This window comes from Echeneis naucrates, chromosome 6 (genome assembly GCF_900963305.1).
Source record: "Echeneis naucrates chromosome 6, fEcheNa1.1, whole genome shotgun sequence".
NCBI classification, from domain to species: Eukaryota; Metazoa; Chordata; class Actinopteri; order Carangiformes; family Echeneidae; genus Echeneis; species Echeneis naucrates.
Genome location: NC_042516.1, coordinates 8,842,134 through 8,862,505, shown reverse-complemented (window position 1 = coordinate 8,862,505; position 20,372 = coordinate 8,842,134). Strand labels below are relative to the sequence as shown.

General features: G+C 41.0%; 1 protein-coding gene across 3 annotated transcripts in view; it reads right to left on the bottom strand.

Annotated features, from left to right (window-relative positions):
- Positions 1–20,372, bottom strand: part of LOC115045555 (RNA-binding motif, single-stranded-interacting protein 3) — a 107,377-nt gene that overhangs the window by 48,710 nt on the left and 38,295 nt on the right. For all 3 annotated transcript variants that reach the window (XM_029505305.1, XM_029505304.1, XM_029505307.1), the window contains exons 3-4: positions 19,404–19,462; positions 11,854–11,945 (exon numbers count right to left, since the gene is read on the bottom strand). In XM_029505305.1, the coding sequence (XP_029361165.1) occupies positions 11,854–11,945; positions 19,404–19,462 (151 nt within the window). The remainder of the gene's footprint in view (positions 1–11,853; positions 11,946–19,403; positions 19,463–20,372) is intronic.

Here is a 20,372-nt window from a genome sequence, read left to right as displayed (position 1 = left end):
ACTTAACACTGAAGTCTAATTACCACTGAAAACGTACAGCCCTGGAGTCCCCTGCCATGTTTTTTCAGTGCTTTTCTTGGAAAGTTTGAATTTAACTGTTCAATAGTACCGACTAGGAGCTTAATTTGATTTGAGGTTTCATCAAATACCCCAGCCGAGGGTTAGCAGGCACATTCATCAGCTAGAAACATTTAGAAATATGACATTTTTACAGTTATTTGTGAAAGAGGGCAAACATCTTCTCTTGTCCATTAATCAAAAATGATATTTTTATATGTAAAAACAGACTAAAAGACTGATTAAATACAATAAAATAAACCACTCCTAAAAAGTGCCATGGGCAGCACTATGCAGAGTTTGCATGTTCTCGTCGTGCCTGGGTGGGTTTCCTCCGGGTTCGCCGGTTGCCCACCGTCCAAAGAAATCATGTTCGGGTTAACTGGTGACTCTAAACTGTCTGTAGGTCTGAGTGTGAGTGTGAGTGGTTGTTGGTCTCTGTCTGTCTCTGTGTGTCGGCCCTGTGATGGACTGCTGACCTGTCCAGGGTGACCCCGCCCTCGCCCAGTGTGAGTTGGGATTGTCTCCAGCAGCCCCCACGACCCAGAAACGGATAAAGCAGTTGAAGATGAATGAATGAATGAATAAAAAGTACCATGGGTGCAGACAAAAGCATACATAAACAAATTGCAAGATTTTTGCAAATAAAAACAGGAAAGAGTACTCTATATAGGGTGGTGTGTGTGTGTGTGTGTGGGAGGGGGGGTCGGGGGGTGGGTTACTGGGAGTTCAGAAGCCTTTGTGCTGTTGGGAAGAAGCTTTTGCAGAACCTGAATGTGGTCTGGTACCATCTGCCTGCGGGCAGAAGGCTGGTTGGGGTGACTGATTTTGGTTGGCTTTTGGTAACGGCTGTGGGCAATGAACTTGATGGGTATAAGGGGAGCGCCAAGGACTTTTTCAGTAGCCTAACCCTAACCCTTCACCACTCTCTGCAGGGCCTTCTGGTCTGAGGCAGTGCAGCTCTCATACTAGAAAGAGATGCAGTTGGACAGTACGCTCTCCACCGTGTCCCAGTAAAAAGTGGCGAGGATGGGAGGAGGGAGATGCGCTCTCCTCAGCTGCTGGTGGGCTTTCTTGATCAGGGAGGATGTGTGACCAGGTCAGGTCATTGGAGATGTGTACACCCAGGACCCTGGTGTGCTAGACAATCTCCACAGCTGCTCCCCCTATGGAGAGAGAAGTATGGGTGGGCTGTTTCCTTCTGAAGTCAACAATGACTTCCTTAGTCTTGTCAGCATTCAGGTCCAGGTCGCTGTTCATGCACCAGACCACCAGATGTTCCACCTCCTCTCTATATGCTAGCTCATCATTATCCTGGATGAAACCCACCACGGTTGCGTCGTCCGCATACTTTATGTTGTGGTTTGTAGCAGAGCGTGCACCAGTCATGGGTCATTAGGGTGAGGGCTCAACACACAGCCCTGGGGGGAGCCGATACTCAGCCGGATGGTATTGGAGGTGTTACTCCCCACACATGCAGACTGTGTCCTGTCGGTGAGGAAGTCCAGTGTCCAGTTATATGTGGAGACACTCAGACGTAGCGGTCCCAGTTTACCAACCAGTTTCTGGGGGAGTATGGTATTGAATGCGGCGCTGAAGTCGACAAACAACATACAGTTGGGACGTGGGGTTATGTCTCTCCAGGTATTCCAGATTCAGGTGCAGTGCGTAGGCCAAACTGCAATGGGTCGAGTGTTGGGGGAAGTGCTGGTGTAATGTGATCCTTCACCAGCTTTTCAAAACACTTCATTAAAGATGGTAGTGAGTGCTACGGGGTGAAAGCCGTTAAAGACGGTGACAGTGGGTTTGTTTTTTTGGAACCGGGACGATAGTGACTTTCTTGTAGCAGGAGGGCACGGTTGCCAGACTCAGTGAGGTGTTGAATATGTCCATAAGTACATCAGACAGTTGGTCTGAAGGTTTGAGTTATCTGTTATGGAACATTGCTGCCACCCACCACTTACACAAGTGATGATGCTCCCTTTCCACTGCTACTGTCACTGAGCACAGCATCCTGGTTACGAATAATCAGCTGACATAACTAAGAGTACACACTTTTCTTTGGAGCTGGCAGTGCACACAGGTCCAACTTTGGGGGAGTAATTATAGAATGCAAGTATACATGCTAAACATCTTGAAGGTGTATTTGGCATACTAGCTGCTGTATTGTAAAGTGCTGGTTCCATTTTGACTTTTAAATTTAAAACCATTAAACGTTGCACAGAGCTGCAGGAATTGAAGGCAACTCAATCAGGCAATTGGAATTTTTTATGGTTTTTCTGTTGCTTTTAACAGTGACAAATGACTCTGAGGAACTCAGAGAAGAAATGTTTCAAGTGGGGAAGGAGAAATGGGGAATGTGAGAGTGAATGAAAATGGAAGAAAGACAAGTGAAAAGGTAGACGGACAGACGAAGCAAGCGAAAAGGCTCATTGGCTTTCAGTGGGCATGTGCAGACTGAGACACACTAAAAGGTTACAGCATTTGATTTGTGATATTCTTCTCTGAAAGCTCTCTCTCTTTCTCTGTCTAGAGGAGCAGTTTGGCTACTGCTGTCCACAAAGTTTGATCGATGGCTGAATTATGCCATTGGATTGTGAATCTAGCCGACTCTGCTGTCTGCCCAATGACAAACAACAAACATGCCTGGCCACCAATAACAATGAGAGATGTGAGAGCTCGGCAGCCAATCACAGAACAGACTTAATGGTGTCCCCATAAAATAAGGGCATTTCAGTCAGCCTTTGCTACCACCGTTAATATACTTCATTCATATGTATTCCTCTGAGTGTGTGCAGTAAGGATTTGCAATGCAGCACAGCCCCTTTCTTTCTTCCGGTCTTTTATTTCTCTCCTGTTCTTCTTCTCCTTGATCACCCTGCATTCCTCCCTCTCAGGTTTCAGGCAGCCCACTCCATAGTCACTCCATCTCTCTCTATCCTACCTCACTACAGCTCTCTCCCTCCATCAATCTCTCATATGCACCCTCCCTCGCTCCAGCAGCCCACTCAAAGGCTAATTCCACAGAGGGAGAGAATGTGAGGAGAGGCATTTTATAGTGTTTTACAGTTATCTCTATCCTTATAGAGCTGTTCTCAGCCCAGCTCCATCAAACCAAGCACCACCCCCACTCTCTGGCTGCCTACTCAATTCGTCCTCTGTTCATAGCAATATTTCCCTCACTCCTCTTTGTTTTCCATCCTCTTGGGGGTGATGCTGAGGTGATACTAAATCTGAAGGGTTTCATTCCTAAAAGAGGCATTCCCGTTGAAAAAACACCTTTCTCCAACAAAATGAGGCCTGATATTAGCTGGAGAATCATTACCTCAATTTTCTTCTAAAATAATAGTATTTTAAATGTTATTGTCGTAGCCAATTGCTCTGTACTGTTGAAAAATGAAGCAATAAAGATGTAATTATTTTATTCACCATTAAATTAGATACTTCATTTGTTTGGGAATCTATTATTATGCACTCACTACACTGAGTTTGGACAAAGTTCAGTTTAAATTTATTTTCACACACAATTGCGAATTGCTGTCAGAAGATACAAAACTAACATTAGCACGAGGGAGAACAACAAGCCCATTTTATTACATTTATTACACACCACTTAAGCATGTGTTTCATTTGATTTAATAAATAGAAACATCATGACATATTGACTGTGTCACTGCATACCGAGAATAATATCCTGTCTTTTAATTAACTGTGTTGAATGTAAGCAATTATATTTCACTTGTGAACGAGCTCATATAATGCCACTGCTGGTTTCCTGGTGTTATGTTTATTATGTGGAAGAAATGGAATCTTCTCCCAAAATTGTCACTCTTAAAAAAAGAGTGTTTATGACAATATAACACTTGATTATTGACGGTTGTCATAATTACGCAATTGTTGAATTATATCTTCATGACGCATCAAAAATCTCAGAAAGACTAAAAACAGTTTTCAAAAGTTCTCTCTCTTATTTGGGGATCCAATTTTGGAGCTCTTGGGATATTTTCTTTCAAAGCGCTGCCATCAAATCCTTACCACCACCCAGTTTTCTCTGTGCTGTTTCTGCACTCAGCCATAGATGCAGGGAGCTGCAGAATTTATGGTGTGTTGATCTTTGGAGTCCACAGAGACACACACTTTGAGATATAAATCTAAAAATCTGGGACCTTTGAGCCAGTAGCCTTTTCATATATGTAAAAAAAAATAAATATTGAGCTAATCTCTGCGATCAGTTGATTTAAAGATTCAAACACACAACAGCATCTGCAGAGGTGGGGGGGGGGTTAGATATTAGCCATTTCAGATCCTAGGCCAGATCATAAAGAACTGGAGCAAAGTAACGCAAAGTTATTCACAACCTCCTCCTGCTTCTCAGTTAAATCTCTCCATGTGAACCACTTTTGCTGTTCTGCTCTGCTGGGATAAACTTAATTGTCTCCGAAAAGGCAGAACTAATTTTTTAAGTCCTAAAGTGACAATTTTTAATAAACACATTGCATCAACTATTTACGAGTGGGACCCCTTCAGATACATGGCTCTTGGCTGCACATTACTTAAGCATTGCATTACAGTGTGCTGCTCCAGGCTGGATAGATACAACAAGGTCTATCCAGAGCTGATATCCAACAAAACAGAGCACAGAAAGAGAGAGAAAAACAGTATGATAAACACAGGTAGAACTATCTCATTGTGTACAAATTCCAGCAGAACTGTGACCAATTTATTATGTATAGGTAGAAAATAATATAAGTCTAAAATGTATTATAGTCCTCTTGTTATGGTTATTGTGGCAGTGATTCAAGCAGGGCTTTGGGCTAACAATAAGCATTGTAATAAACAGAGACAGAAGCACTTAAAGGAGGCAGTCTAAAAAGATTTGTTTGGTAATGTACCAGTGTTTCCCATTGTCCACCCTAAAATTATGCTGTTTCTAACTCTGCAGTAAAGTTACACAGTGTTTACCAGCCAAACAAACTGAATAAGATCATTTTGTGTTTCAAAACATGTATTTGTTATTATCTGGGGGAGGGGGGCAAAACTAAATTCCTCATTAGATAAATGCTCTCATTTTCTCAATTGTGGTGCTTTTATTAGTTTCAATTGTGGTTGCAATGTTGTGCGATTTTCTTGCACAATCCTTTTTACTGGCACAATACAAAGCCAATGCGCAAAATCAAGAAACTGCTAAGTGTCAGAGGAAATTATTATGATTACCGTTATGATGACAAATATTTTCTCATCAGCGATGCCACAGAGGCGCATTCATCTCCCAAAAAACCATATTCATCTTCATTTTCCTCTCCATCCCTCTGCCTCTCACACGTTTCTCCTCCCATCCACGTCCATCTCCTTTTCTTTTCTCACTTATCCACTTAACTCCTCCATCTCCCTCTCCCGACCATCTCCCTCCACACACACTGACACAACAAGACACACACTAAATGCACACAGACACACAACCCGGGGCCGGTAATGCAGGGTTAATAAGATTGGAGAGCAGCTGATGGTTGTGCACATTCAGGCCAGATTACATTTAATTCAATTGGGTTTCACTCACTAGGCTCCCTCCCACTCGCCGCTTCCCTCTCCCTTTCTTTTCTCCTTCTCCTCTTTGTCCTCCTTCAGCTTTTGTTGGACCAGAGGAGGTCCAGTCTCACAAAAAGGCAGGTTCGCACAGACAGATACAACATGTGCACACACATATGCATTCTGCTTTCTTTTTGAGTTAGCCATCAATGCACATACATGTGCGCACTCACACCAGCACGTCCCTGGCCACTCTACTGTCCTCGACTTGTATGTGATTCATTATCTGTATTTTACATTGTCAGTGCTGCCTTGAACCAAGCACAAGGTTGGGGCTCTCAGGGAAGAAAAGAACATTACAATTTATCAAGTGTCTAAACTAAATTGGATTTTTAAAGATATAAAAGTGTATGCAGGTCTACTGTGAAATAATGTTTCTGAAGAAGAAATTGTTTATGAAGACAGTGGGACACAAAGCACTTGGCAGTTATGTATGTGGTACGACTAGTGAATCGTTGGATGACAAAGGTCCTCCTGTTATAGCCCATCCACTCCAAGGTTGGATGTAATGCACATTTTGACTATTTCAGTAACTGTAGCCTTGATGTCACTTCTAGCTAGTTCACATTTTGTTAATGTGAGCATTAACCTAAGCTCCTGACATCTTCCATATGATTGGCTGAGAATGACTGAGTTGAATAAACAAGTGCTCCTCATGAAGTGCTTGGTGGGTGATGTGCAATGCTTGATTTGTGATTCGAGCACCTACTACTATATGTTATCCCATGACTATGTGTGTTACTCCTGGTTTTGATGAAACCACAAGGAAACAAGAAGATGAGGTTTGAAATCATCACTTCACATCACTGTGAAAGACAGCTATCTGTCTTCTTGCATTCTCAGTGCCTAAAAATGTGATACATTCATCCATCTTCTACCGTTTATCGCGGGGGTGCTGGAGTCAATCCCAGCTCACACTGGGTGAGGGCGGGGTCACCAGTCCATCACAGGGCCAACACACAGAGACCAACAACCACTCACATTCAGACCTACGGACAATTTAGAGTCAAAAGTTAACTTAAACATGATGTCTTTGGAGGGTGGGAGGAAACAGGAGTACTCAGAGGAAACCCACGCAGACACAGGGAGAACATTCAAACTCCACACAGAAAGGCTCCAGGCCAGGAACTGAACCCGCAACCTTCTTATTGTGGAGCAACAGTGCTATCCACTATGCTGCCATAAATATATAAAACATAGTTTTCTCTTACTGTCATTTTGACAACAGCTTTGGCCATTGTTTTGTGTACAAGACGCAAGGCTGTATTACGCTATCCAAGCAATTACGGCAATTACATAGTATGAAAATTTGTACTATACACACTATGACATATATACAACATAACAGAAATGTCACAGTAAAAGAGCACAGAAGATACTAACACGCTCCCACAATGCTGGCTGTTTCCACAAACCTGGCTAAAAACTGGTTAAGACTTATTGAGAAGCCGAAATCCTTTTAGTTTACTTCCTATCTCCTCACAGAGAAAGGGAGACTTCTGCTTCCAGGTAGCTCTTAATAATTTCTGTCTTGAGAAAAAGTTTTCAGTGTCAATAACATGGCAGGCATAGAGGTAGGCAATACATTTTCCTAAACATCAGATATCACAGCGGCTACAGTTTAAGCAGGTTGTATGGTTGCAACGTTTAAATAGGTTGGGAGAGTTATGAGACAAAATAGACCCTACAGCAGCAGAAGAATTTCAGCAGCATGACGTATAAGTTGTCCATTGATGAGTCTCTGTGACAGACTTTGCATTACAGTGTGTTACTACTTCATGTTACGGCTTTGCAAAAGTACAGTGCATTATGGAAAAGACAGGCAGTGTTAAAAAAAGCAAGATGGGGTAAGGTAGACAAAAAAAAGCAAAAGAAACATTTGAATAACTGCAGTAAAATATGAAAAAAAAAAGGGCTAAAGGGGGTGAAAAAAGTCAGCGCCAGCTCAGGAGTGATAGACAAACAGGGTGAGAGAGACAGCAATGCCCTGGTCTTCCTGTCTATGTGTTTTTTGTCTCCGTTCATCTTTTTTTATGTCTTCGTCTGCTCTGTTGTCCTCCTCTTCCCATCACTAACCTCAGCTGTCAGACACACAGGCTGATCCAGGCAGAGCACACATACACACACATGCACACAGGGGAGAATGTGAGCACACACTGGATACATCAGTAAACGCAAGGAAGGGAACATCAGGCATCTGGCTTTTATCTGACACACACACACACACACACAGACACACACAAAAGGAAGGAAAGAAAAAAGAAAGAAAGAAAGACAAAAAGAAAGACAACTTGACTAACTACAAAGAGTTTGTGTTGATGAATGGCAGTCATACAATAAAAAAGTTTACTTTATGTACAACTCCTCTCCTGTTTTTTCATCACACCAATCCTTACTGAAGCCTGAACCCACACAGAACCCCCCTCCCCCGACACTCGTCCTTACTCAACCCTGTAACTAATAACTCTGGAGGAGGCAAATACACACCCACACACACAAATAAACAATCAACACATACAGAGAAGAGGAGGTGGAAAAAAAAAATAAAATAAAACAATAGAGGGGAGAGGATGAGGAAGGAAGGAAGGTTCTCGGGGGGTTGAAGGGGTCAGAAGAAGACAACAGAAGAGTAAGTTAAAAAAAAAAAATGAAAAGAGACACTGAAGGGGAGGGAGGTAAGGCAGGAGGTGCCAAGGACAAAGTGGATGGGAGAGGAAGAAGGGGGAGAGAAGACGGGAGGGAGGTGTGAAGTGTCACTGCCAGTGGTACCATCTCTCTAATTAGCATTGTGACCTTGGTCCTCTGTAACTGTTATTGTACAAACAAACGCACACACAGTTCCCAGTGCTCATATGCATGAAAGTGTGCGTTTGCTGAGTAAAGAAGTCTGATGTGATTTTAATGCACTATTTTTTTTCTATTGCTTAATGTTTTTACATAAGATCAGTCTTTTGTAAAAATAACATTTGACATTTCCTTTAAACGCACACATGCTTTTAGCAAGTGTAGCATCTAACTGGTTTATGCCAATGAAAGATTCGTGGACACGCGACCCAGAAACGGATAAGCGGTTGAAGAAGAATGGATGAAGGAAGATTTGTGGAGAAGCATAGAGTGAAGAAAAAAGGACACCGTGCCCCCCTTTACACAACTGTGTAAGGTAAATTGCACAAGCCACGCTCTGTGACTGAACACTAAAAGGCTAAAGCATAAACATATTAAAAAACATTGTATTTCTATGAATCGAACAGGATCCTGCTGCTTTCAGTGTAACACGGCGGGTTAAAGAGCAAAGATGATTTCAAGACCGACACGAAAAGAGAAAGCGAGGGTGAGCCGGGGAGAAAACACAGAGAGCAGATGAGAGAGCGGCAGGACGGCTTTGGCAGCAATCATCTTCCAGGTCAACAGTAATTACCAGAAGACTGAGGAAGTGAACGTACGACACAGTGTTTCTTTCTCTCTTCACATCTTGGCTTGCTGTATTTTATTCTCATCTCATTTATTTTCACAACCAAAACATGCATCTCTCGCAAAGTGGATGTCAGTGCAAGCTGAAGGATTTAGTGGTTAAAGGTTTTGTCACAGTGAGCACAGTCATATATACAGAAACAGTTTAATCTGGTTTCAGATGTGCTCCAGATAATTCCCAGATAATGTCAGGAAGTTGTTCTCATTATCGCGGTTGAATGTTCAGACCTCTTAAACAATGAGATTTACAGCTGCTTCATACTCTCCTACCGCCATTTTAAACTTCTTGTTCTGAGTTTACCACTGAGGCGGCAAATACCACCCACATCCCCGACTTTATGTGCAACACAGTCATGTATACAATTTATGCTTCCATTGAATTGAAACTTGATTAGCTGTGTTCACTGGTTTTCCACCCTCTAACTAACAACACTCCACGCAAATGTTTTTCACACACATTTTTAACTCTTAAGTACAACAAGATTTTGGTGAAACTTTTAAATTGAGTTGTGTTTCTCAATTTGAAAGGATTAGTGAGAGATTAAGAACAACTGTTGAGTTTACTCTGCTTTGTAAATGACAGATGATTTACTTTTTTTCCTTCCTAAGTGTGATTGTAGAGAACTGCAGAGATTTTGGAAATGTCACATGTTGCACAGATGCCCACTTCATCCAGCTGCTGGAGTTTCAATGTTCAGAGTAAAAAAGCGAAAGCTTACGTTAAACCTTTGATAAAAAGAAAAACAACTATTCATTACTGCATAAATGCAGCCAATGTTTGTTTTTTTCAATAATAATTAGAGTATATTAGAATCTCAAAGCTAATTTTTACTCATGTTTGAGAAGTAAGTACAAGGTTTATCATTCCCAGGTTTAATTCATTTTTTGGACAAACATGTGCTACCCTTAATATTTTTTATTTTTTACATGCAATGCACTCTGCTAATAAGACCATGTGAGTTTTAGTTTTTTGATCAAGGTCAGGATAGGAAAAACATATTGAAGATATCACCTTTAGCATCATGAAAAATTATCCCACATCGCAAATTCCTTCTGGTTCATTTGACTTATCCCCATGATCTGATGGAGACATTCACAAAGTGAGGTCCAGCATCTCAGTCCACCACAAAGCTACAGTTGGTATTGATGTTCAATTTAAGATCAATACAGAGTTATGCAAACCTTTGCACCCTCAAAAATAACCAATATTCTCCTTTTTTAAATGTCTTAGTCCTCTTTCACAAAAGCTAATTATCTCCTTTTTCCCTCTCTAGTGCCTCCTCCCTGCTCCCTTTGGAGGTAAAGCTTTCAACTCTCTATCAGATTAGAACAAGAAGAAAGGTTTCTGTAGCTAACCTACAAACATCAGCGTACTCTGAGAAAGATGTAAGAGCTAGCATGACTTGAGTGTTCACTTTGACAAATCTGTGCGTGTCAGTCTAATTGGTGCTGCATGTATTAAAACCAAGATTCTGTCAAATTCCAATTAAGCTGCTCATCTTACCAAATGTTAAAGGCTGAAGCTGGAAATCCAACATCAGGGAAACTGAGTTTCTCATAGCACCCCGATTCAGAAAAGTTAGTAAGGGCATCGGCAGCTCTCTGCATAATTAGTTCATGAAACAGTAAGAAGGCTGTGTAATTTCATTTGGAATTGACCTCTCTTCCATCCCCCCGGAAAACTCAATCTCCAAGGAGTTGAGGGTTCTTCTCTCTTTAATAACAGCTAAACACATCAACACTGCTCTTTCAAATGCCCCCCAAGCTGTTACCCACAAAATAAGAAACGGAAGTCTAATGAAAAGAGGTTTAATAGAAGAGCAAGGCAAAGGTGGCTCACAGGCTTGCTGCTGTTTAATTCAATGGGATGCGCCCCGTGCCTGAAGACTGGCCCATTTTAATTGCACTTCTCTCTCATTTATATAAGGAAGCATGCAGTGATACAGCCTTAATGAATCTGAAAGCAAGGCAGGCTATTCAATGTCTTTCTCTCACATGTATAGAAGTGTAATGATTGTGCTGGTTGAGCCCACGTGTTTTGGCAAAGTATTGTTCTCCACAATTGCCAGCTACAAACACATATGCAACAGGGAAACCTGTATGCCTTCTGTGGGAGAAAAGAGACACTAGTACATGGGAAATTTAACAAGGATGTGATTCATGATAATGAGTACATGCAAAATTAATTAAATTCTTTCAACCCATTCTTCTTGCACTCTCTTTGCTTGCTTTTACAACTGCAAACACAAATATGAGTGATTATTGCGTTTTGATGAAGAAAATGGTGAATGAACACAGTAGGAACTCAGGAGCAAGCAAAGAGAGTAGAAGAGAAGGAGGTCAGCTCATCTGTTTAAACCATCTGCTCCATCCTTTCGATCAATAAAGCCATCATGACCATAGTCATTAATCAATATATGGGCTGAATCAACAATCTCAGCATTGAATGAATCAAAGTTACTTCAGTCTGACATCAGTCAAACTAACAGAGTCAGGGACATAGAGAAAATCCAGTTATCATCAACATCACACTAGTGTTGTCACTGTTCTTACTGTGGCCACAAAAAAATACTGCCTTTATCCTCATCACAACTATCAACCACCAGCCTCATACCAGGGTTCACAGACTGACTTTACCTGGACTATACAGCACTTAAAAAAAACCCCAAAAAAACAGATACCTCCACAGGAACAAAAAATCAGCAAACCACAGAGTGAGACATGGTGGATGACGCTTACCTTTGCCATTTGTGCTTGGACACCACTGGCTTTGAGAGAGGCCACAGCCTTCTGGGCTGCTGCAGGGCTGTCAAAGTCCACAAAGCCATAGCCTGTAAACATACAAAAAAAAAAACAGAATACAAGTAGTATCAGTGGATGTTGGTTTTAATACTACTGAGCAAAACCAGTCAGTGTTCATTTCTGTCATGTCAAAATCACGTCAGGTCAAGTTTTCAACGTAACATCGGCACAAGCTCTATGTACCATAATTATGACTGCAATGTCTGTCCCTGTAGGCCATTTCGTGGTGCTGCTGCTCTATTACACTGTCTGTAGATGTAAGCCCATTCTGTATCATGTGTTAAGTAACAATCCAGAATTAATCCTTAGTTTTACATCTAAAATCCACCGTCTTCCTATTTTTTGTGACATTTAGCAGTACAGTGCCTTGTATGTGAGCTCACGGTGTCCCTGTACTACTCTAAATCATAGACATCGTATTTCTATAGTCGTGGTCAACGCTTTGTGGCTCTGCACCAGTGACAGGTTGAAAAATTCTTGCGATTAAAGTCGTCCAGAGTCTGCTTTAAAGAAATAAAGACACCCGGGTAATGTGCCCCAGTCAATTTTATTGGAGAAAGGTCTGGATCATTTTGTGTGTGTGTGTGTGTGTGTGTGTGTGTGTGTGTGTGTGTGTGTGTGTGTGTGTGTGGACAGTGTAGCTGTCAAATTGTTGATGCTCTGGGGATCTTGTTTGGGCCCTACAGGAAGCACAGAAGGACAAAAGGTCTGAACACACACGTATCAATCTCTGCTTTTGGTAATACGCCCTGTTTTACTGGGTCACATGGGTGTGGCTGGAAAGAGATGTGAAAGAGGCACAAAAAAAAAAAAAAAAGCAAAAAGACCAAGCTTGTCTGGTCCGTGAATGACAGTTTGTATGCAAGGAGGTGTGGCAGTTGCGAATAAAAAGAAAGACTTGGAACAATACTTCTGATATTGTGTGTGTATGAAATGAACTAAGACAGATATTGACCCATATGCATTGAACTGGAGACAGAAATGTTTGGAAAGCACAGCAGCTTTAGAATTCCAGCTGTAGCTTTGAACGAGCTGCTTAAATGATCCACATTACAAAAGGCTTTCAGCGATCACAATCCTAAATGTAAACACGTTCATAATAAGGGAATGCACTTCCTCTGTCTCTCACTCTCTTCACTCCCAACATCTGTTCCTGTCTGCTTGTCTTTTCCAGGAGTTGAAGAGCTCAGTTTAGCTGATGAACGATGATTTTCTTATTGTTCAAAGGCAGCAAGCTGCTTTCCAAAGTAAGATCTGCAGTGCACACAAATATTTCTCCTGCTGCTAATGAGAAACCCATAATTTTGCCAAAATAGGGTCACACAAACATGCACGCAAGTTCTTACTATAGCACATGCAGATACACTGTGCAGACATAAATGATTGCAGCAAGCATGGATCCATATATTTATATTCCATAGTCTAAACACATACATGTCTACATGACATATACAAGTATTCTCTGTTTTTTCCACATAATCGACATAGACCTAATTAGATTCACACCATAACAGTTGAACTAATTGAGGATTCGCAAACAATAATCATCAGTCAGCTTGCCAAGTCCTCCTATTTCCAAAAAATAAAAAAAAATAAAAAATAGAATAATTCTACATCTCTGATATTTCGCACTCCAACTAATAGGTGTTTGCTTAACCATAGGCTGTCTGTGCGATTAAAATAAAACTGAAGCATTGCCCACAATGGATAATTCCATCACCACTAGTCAAAACAGTGGCCTTTAGTTTGATGGCATCAGATTCAACACGTATCAGTGTTGCAAATGAAGAAGAGATGCATTTATAAAGGTGGTACTTTCAGGACAAAAAATGTGGCTGCATAAAATTAATAAATAATTAATAATTAATAATGTGTACTATTATTAAGCTTTATCAGAGCTGTAAAGTCTTTGAGTCAAGACGAATGCATCTGTCCTCTGAAGGGCAAATGAAGACTTGTTTGGATGCGTGTTCTGGGCAACAAACCAACATCAGGGGCAAAGTGTGCGTTTGAGTGTGGTCACCTATTTATCTACAATCAATGCTTTTGCTCAACTCAGCGCATGTACAGCTTATTAATCCATACATCATCACAGGGGAGTTTCCATTCATCAGTTCTCGTTCATCACAAAGAGAATGCCGTGCTGCCACACTGACACAGTCAAAAAACTGTTTACTCCCCGTTCACACACACACCTGGTGCTCATCACCTGGAGCACTTCCACCGCTGTGCACCACCCACTGTTCAAACAGAAAAACGGCAAATCTATCTATCTGTCGATCTAGACGGATTGATAGATAGAAAAAGAAACAGAAATAAAACAAGAAACAAACAAAGCAAAAAATATTATGGCTCCAACAAGGGCTAGACGTGATATTTCACATCAGTAATGTGTCATCCCATCACTGAGATTTGCCAGCATCGACAGCAGACAGTGGGTGTGACACTTTTAAACTGACTCATTTAGAGTGCTTAATTTGCTAAATGGTTTATCCAACCATTTCCATTTCTTCCTGTGTAATAATTAAGCATGAAATTCATTACAGATTTTTATATTTATGTTTAATGAGGGCAGCAGGGGGATTGTGTGGTACTGCGTGTCCCCACCTTAGTATTTCTGTGCCACAACACAACCCTCAGATATGCTCTCTAAATAAAATTTGGATTATTTTGTGGACATTGGCATGCAAACCAGCCATGTCAGTGTACTTTTCCATAACTAGTTTGTTGTGATGAAACAATGAAAGGAATGTGTGGTTCGAGTAAAGTGTTCACTCTATTCATCACTCAAGGCAAGATCTGTGAATTCTGAAAATGTATTTGGCCCTCCCTTCAGCAGAGCCAGAGGTCAATGATCAGCGACAGAACACATCCCTGAAGCTGGTAGCAATTCATTGTTTTCCTCAAGGACACTTCAGCTAGGTTGAAGCTGAGTCTGTGAGCAGATGTCTGCCTTCCAAGCTGGTGGATACTGCCAAATTACAACATCAATATTTTTGCCCCATATGTAACTTACAACATTTTTTTATAAGCAATCGACTAAAAGCTCTGCTCTTTAATTCAGTGAAAATGCTCATCTCATACGGATGCAAAATCTAGCTCTTTTGATAAGGATATTCCTACAGAACAGAAGAATGAAAATAATATCTCTGAATTATATAATCCTCCTCATGTGTGCTCTGCTCTGCGCATCTGTGGACTCTGTGATGGCACAGAGATGAAAATCCATCTTGCTCAGTCAGGCCTGGCAAATATTCCACTTGTGAAAGAAAAAAAAAAAAAAAAAAAGCCCAAAACATTTTATTACGCAGAGCAAACACACGTGAACACACATACATATGCACTCACAGACACAGATGGAAGTGCAGATACACACACACACACACACACTCCCCAAACCTCCATCTAATCTCCTGAGATCTCAGGGTTCCTGGCCTTGGGCCATTAGAATGGGCTAACCAAGTATGGAGGGAAGAGGAGAGAGACGGAGCAGAGGAGGAATGGGAGGAGGGCCAGAGCGAGAGACTGACAGAGCAAGAGAGAGCGAGAGAATGAGATGAGCAACAGGAGAGGGAGGGAGGCAGAGAACAGACAGGAGACATGGAGACAGTGAGAGGGAGGGCGCTTGTCTTTGTGAAATGGAAATCCTTTACAATCTAAAGTGGTTTCCTCTCCCTTCCTTCCTCCATCCTGTTCTCTGTGCCCTCTCCCTCCCCCAGAGCTCCCACACTGCTAACGAGAAAACTGTCAGTGTATTTAACATTGAGTGGCTACACAGTACAAAGCCTAGGACTTTGCAAAGAAAATCTTTATATTATTTCAGAGATTGAAGCAAAAGTTTTGCTTTCTTTGTTCGGTGAAAAGAGAATTCAGCAGTAATTCTCATGATAGTGTTTTAATGTGTCTATGCACCAAACGTTCACATATTTACATAATGTTCCAAAGAAAAACATCGACTTCTCAGGGACAAAGAAGCAAAGAAGCCCTACAGGCTGCACAGGAAGACGACTTTATTTATTTACCTGTCTCTTTGTCTAGATCTCTCACGCTCTCTCTCTCTCCTCTCTGCAAAATCTTCCTGAAAACAAGAGACTGTCTTCTAAATCATAACTTTCAAAGGGTCCCCTTCCTTTTTTGCCAGCCCCAGGTTATTTTTACCCCCCTCCTTTCACCCCCACGGGCTTCCTCCCATCCATCCCTCCCTTTCCAAGAGAACTCTCTGTGCCAATTTGTACTCTCTTAGTCACGCTAAGCACTTATCTTGTCCCAACTGAATGCCTCCGCAATCAAACCAACACTTATCCGGTTGTAAGGCATTCTAATGGCCAACTGATAATGAAACTCTTTCACTGGGAGTTAACAACTGGCTAAGAGATGTATGAAGTCTACATTACAAGCAGCGAAACTGTTGATGGGGACCACAGCCCATGAAAATCGCCTACGCTGCAATGGCTGCATCTGCTGCATTCTGGGTATTTTGTACATTAAACAATAAATATATATTTATAGCTGGGTGTATGCGTTTGCATTTTCAAACACTGTTTAGTATTCATAAAGGCTTTGTCTGAAATTTAGTGCCAGATGTGTTGCCCAGAACACACTAACTGTTCACTTCTAATCACAAACATATCATCCTATCACAAATACTGTTTTGACTATCACTAAAAGAGCAGATCATTTTAAATGTGTCTCTCCGCCTGCACTTTGGTTAGATTCATACAAGCAACAAGCAAGCAAGCCTGAAAACAAAAAGACAAAACTATTAAAACATCTTAATCAGTTAAACTATAGTGTATATGTGAATTTTATCTGGTTTCACACATTTGGAAAATAAGTTTAAATAAGTAACATATGCATATCAATTCACAGTTTTCATAGAAAATAATGAGCCCGACTCCCCATTCACTTGTACCTCATTGCTACTATACACATACCGTTGAAGGTGCTGTCATCTTTTCTCTTAAGGGCACGTCACCCGGGGGCGCAGCTGCCTCTCTGACTCTGTAGATCTTTAACTAGTCTGTGTGTGACTCTTTGCTTCTTTGAAAATGTGATACATGTGCACAAATACTACAGCTCATTCTTGCAGCTGCGCAACATCACAGGTGTCAAGCACCTTTACTCTTTATTGATTGTTAATTCGCCCACGTTATCCCATAAACATGTGACAAAGTGACTAAATCAGACTGTCAACTAGCTTCTTGAATCTGGGGCAATAGATACTGCAAAGCCTCTGATAGCATGCTTCTGTTTAACTCATAGTCCTTCAGTCATCTTTCATTGCATTATCAGTGCTGGCAGAGGATTTCATTTGCTGAATTTTTTATCAGATTTTAAAATAAAACCCTGAGACATATTCGGTTCTCTCTGGGTGTCAATGTGAACCTACTTGTTTACTTTCCAGTGCATCTTGTCTTCACAGTCTTAAATTCCAGGCTTCACATAGACAGACCATTGTAAATAGAGGACAGATGATGAAATTTACACCATATGGGCCACCACAGCCAGACAAACGCAGAAAGTGTATTCTGGGATTATGGTGGATGTTACTTTATATTCTGCCACTCAGTACTTACCGACTACAGACAACAGCAACTTTGTCTGTAGCTCTTAGACCAAAGCCTTCATACCCCAACTGAAGACATATTAAAGGTATATTGTTTCATTTCTAAGCAGTTTAATTAATTGCCTCGTGCACTAGGCATTGTGCTTTTTAGCAAATTCACTGCTTTCAATATTAAAAAGTAATAAATACTTTCTAAGGGACTATTTTCAGCTTAGAGTTTGAGTGTTATGGTAGCAGGAAAGTGCATTTAGATGTATCTCAAAATGATTTGTGCCAATGTTATAATGTGTCATTCCTAGTTTCTGACACCATTTATTTGGGTCAGCAGAAAAGACTTGCGGAGTAAGGAGCAATTGACTCTTTCTATGAGATAATGCACAGCCACCAAAACCAAGGCATACAGTATCTCAGGTCCTTAAATAGATAAGGTACTCATAAATGCAATGTTACATTTGTACTGTGTATTGTATTTGTGATATCAAATAAAAATATAATACTATCCATTTGTATTCCATTTCATAATTCTAGTCTAAGGATGTCTGAAGCCATAATTGGCAAACATAAAAGTCATGAGCATTGGTCTCTGGTGAAAGGGGCTCTATCAACTCAGTTTCAACTAACGATAAACGATAAAATTTAATGAGTTAAGTAAATGGAGAAATAATTGATAATTATAACTGGGTTTGCTGAATTTTCTGCCATCCCTTCAGCCATGTTGTAATGATGTCTGGACAGACATCTCAGTATGGTTTCAGAGCTCAAATGTGATTATGTGATAGCGAAGCAGGTAGTGGAATGATGAAGCTTTTAAGATTTCCATAACTGGTCAATTAGAAAGATCCAAGATAATAAAGATCCGTGAGATTCACAAAAGTTTGGTTTCCCCATTATAGCGTTAAAGCAGGTAGGACTACAATCATTTTCTCAAAATATTTTATTCAAAGTAATCAGAGCAGATTAAGTCTTTGAATCTAAATTTACATCTCTGCCATCGGTATCAATCAGACCAGCTTTACCCTCACTCACACCGTTGAAGTTGATATGCTGATTACAGGGCATGCGTGCTGTTTCCTAAACTATGCCAGTGTACCTTTTGAGAATAGGCCTGGCAGATGAGAAGCAATCATGCCGAATACATGTTCTTGTCTGCCTCTTCACAAGCAGTCGACTACAATCATATTGATTAGTGCTTTGTTCAAACCTCTCCAACAATCAAGCAGACTCTCATCACAAGACACTTGAGTGAGCCTCATACACCACAGAGACAATCTGAAACACATTGTGGCTGTTGTATGGTGTGCTCCGTTTTGATTTTGCCAATGACAACAATGGCAGCGTCTTGTTTTCAAAAGCTTTTTAACTCTGAGTATCATTAGGGTACAATCCTAAAACGATCATCATGGAGAAGAAAAAAAAGAAGAAGGAAAGAATGAAAGAAACGGCAGTACTCTATGAGTGCGTCATTTAAATAGATTACAGGATGGCATGGTCATTATGGATGCCGGTACTGTTTTGCTGTATACAGTGGAAAAGCACACACACCCATACCACACTGAAGTACACAACTGTAATACAACATGGCACAGTTGGTGGCTGAAGCAAGCTGAAGTAATCTGCCTGAATGTTTACCTCACACTCTCTTTTGATAAAGATTTTAGCATGTTTTAAAACCTTTGGCAGTTGATTGATTGTAGATGGGCTTTTTTTTTTTTTAAGCAGAGGAGGAAGGAATTTATAAAAACAGAACCACTCCCCATATCACAGTGATTGGTTTCCCTTTAAGCTGCCAAGCCTAATCAATTCTCAATTGATGTTTTCCAGACTCAGATCGCGTATCAAAATTTGAGATTGTTAAATTTACAATGACTCTGCAAGGCTACACTACTCACTGGATAGACTCAGCAGATGCTCAATCACTCACCTTTGCACTGATTGGTGTTCTTGTCGAGAATAGCCTTTGTGGACACAATCTTCCCATATCTGTAAAAAAAAAACAATGACAAATCCTGATTAAATAATGAATCATTCTTCTTTTTGAACACCTGAGGTCATATGGTTCTAATTCAACTTTCATTCATTCATTCATCCTCTCCCACTTATCCGTTTCTGGGTCTAGGTGGCGTTTGACCCAATCCCAGATCACACTGGGTGAGGGCGGGGTACATCCTGGACAGGTCACCAGTCCATCACTGGGCCAACACACAGAGACCAACAACCACTCACACTCAGACCTATAGACAATTTGGAGTCACCAGTTAACCCAAACATGATGTCTTTGGACGGTGGGAGGAAACCGGAGTACCCAGAGGAAACCCACAGGGAGAACATGCAAACTCCACACAGAAAGGCCCCAGGCCTGGGAATCGAACCCATGAGCTACTTGTTGTGATGAAAGAGCAGTAACCTCTATGCCGTGGTACTGCCCCTAATTCAGCTTATTCAAATAAATTCAAGATGTTATCTATGCTAATGCCAGTGCTCCAAGCTGGAAGTGTCAGTCATGCAGTCCATTCCCCCCATTGGCTCAGACTGAACCATCCCAACAAATCATGGATGGAGCTTAATGAAATTTTGTGTTAACATTGATGTTCCCCAGAAGACAAACCCCAATGATTTTGATGATCCCTGGAGGTTTTCATTTGTTTGTTTTGTCTCGACAGCTGCTGGGTAGATTGTAATGAACATTGGTGCAGATATTGCCTGTGTCAAATTTCATCAAAAAATCTACTTTGATCAAGTTTCTGCTTTGGGCTTGCCCCCTCTTAAGGTTCAGGAACTTTTCAGATGGGGCTTGAAGTACTGAACACTGCTGATTGGTTAAATGTGCAAGGTTTTGCAGCATTGCTTTTTATTTGGTTGTTTTTTGTTTGGTTGTTTGTTTTTTTTGACT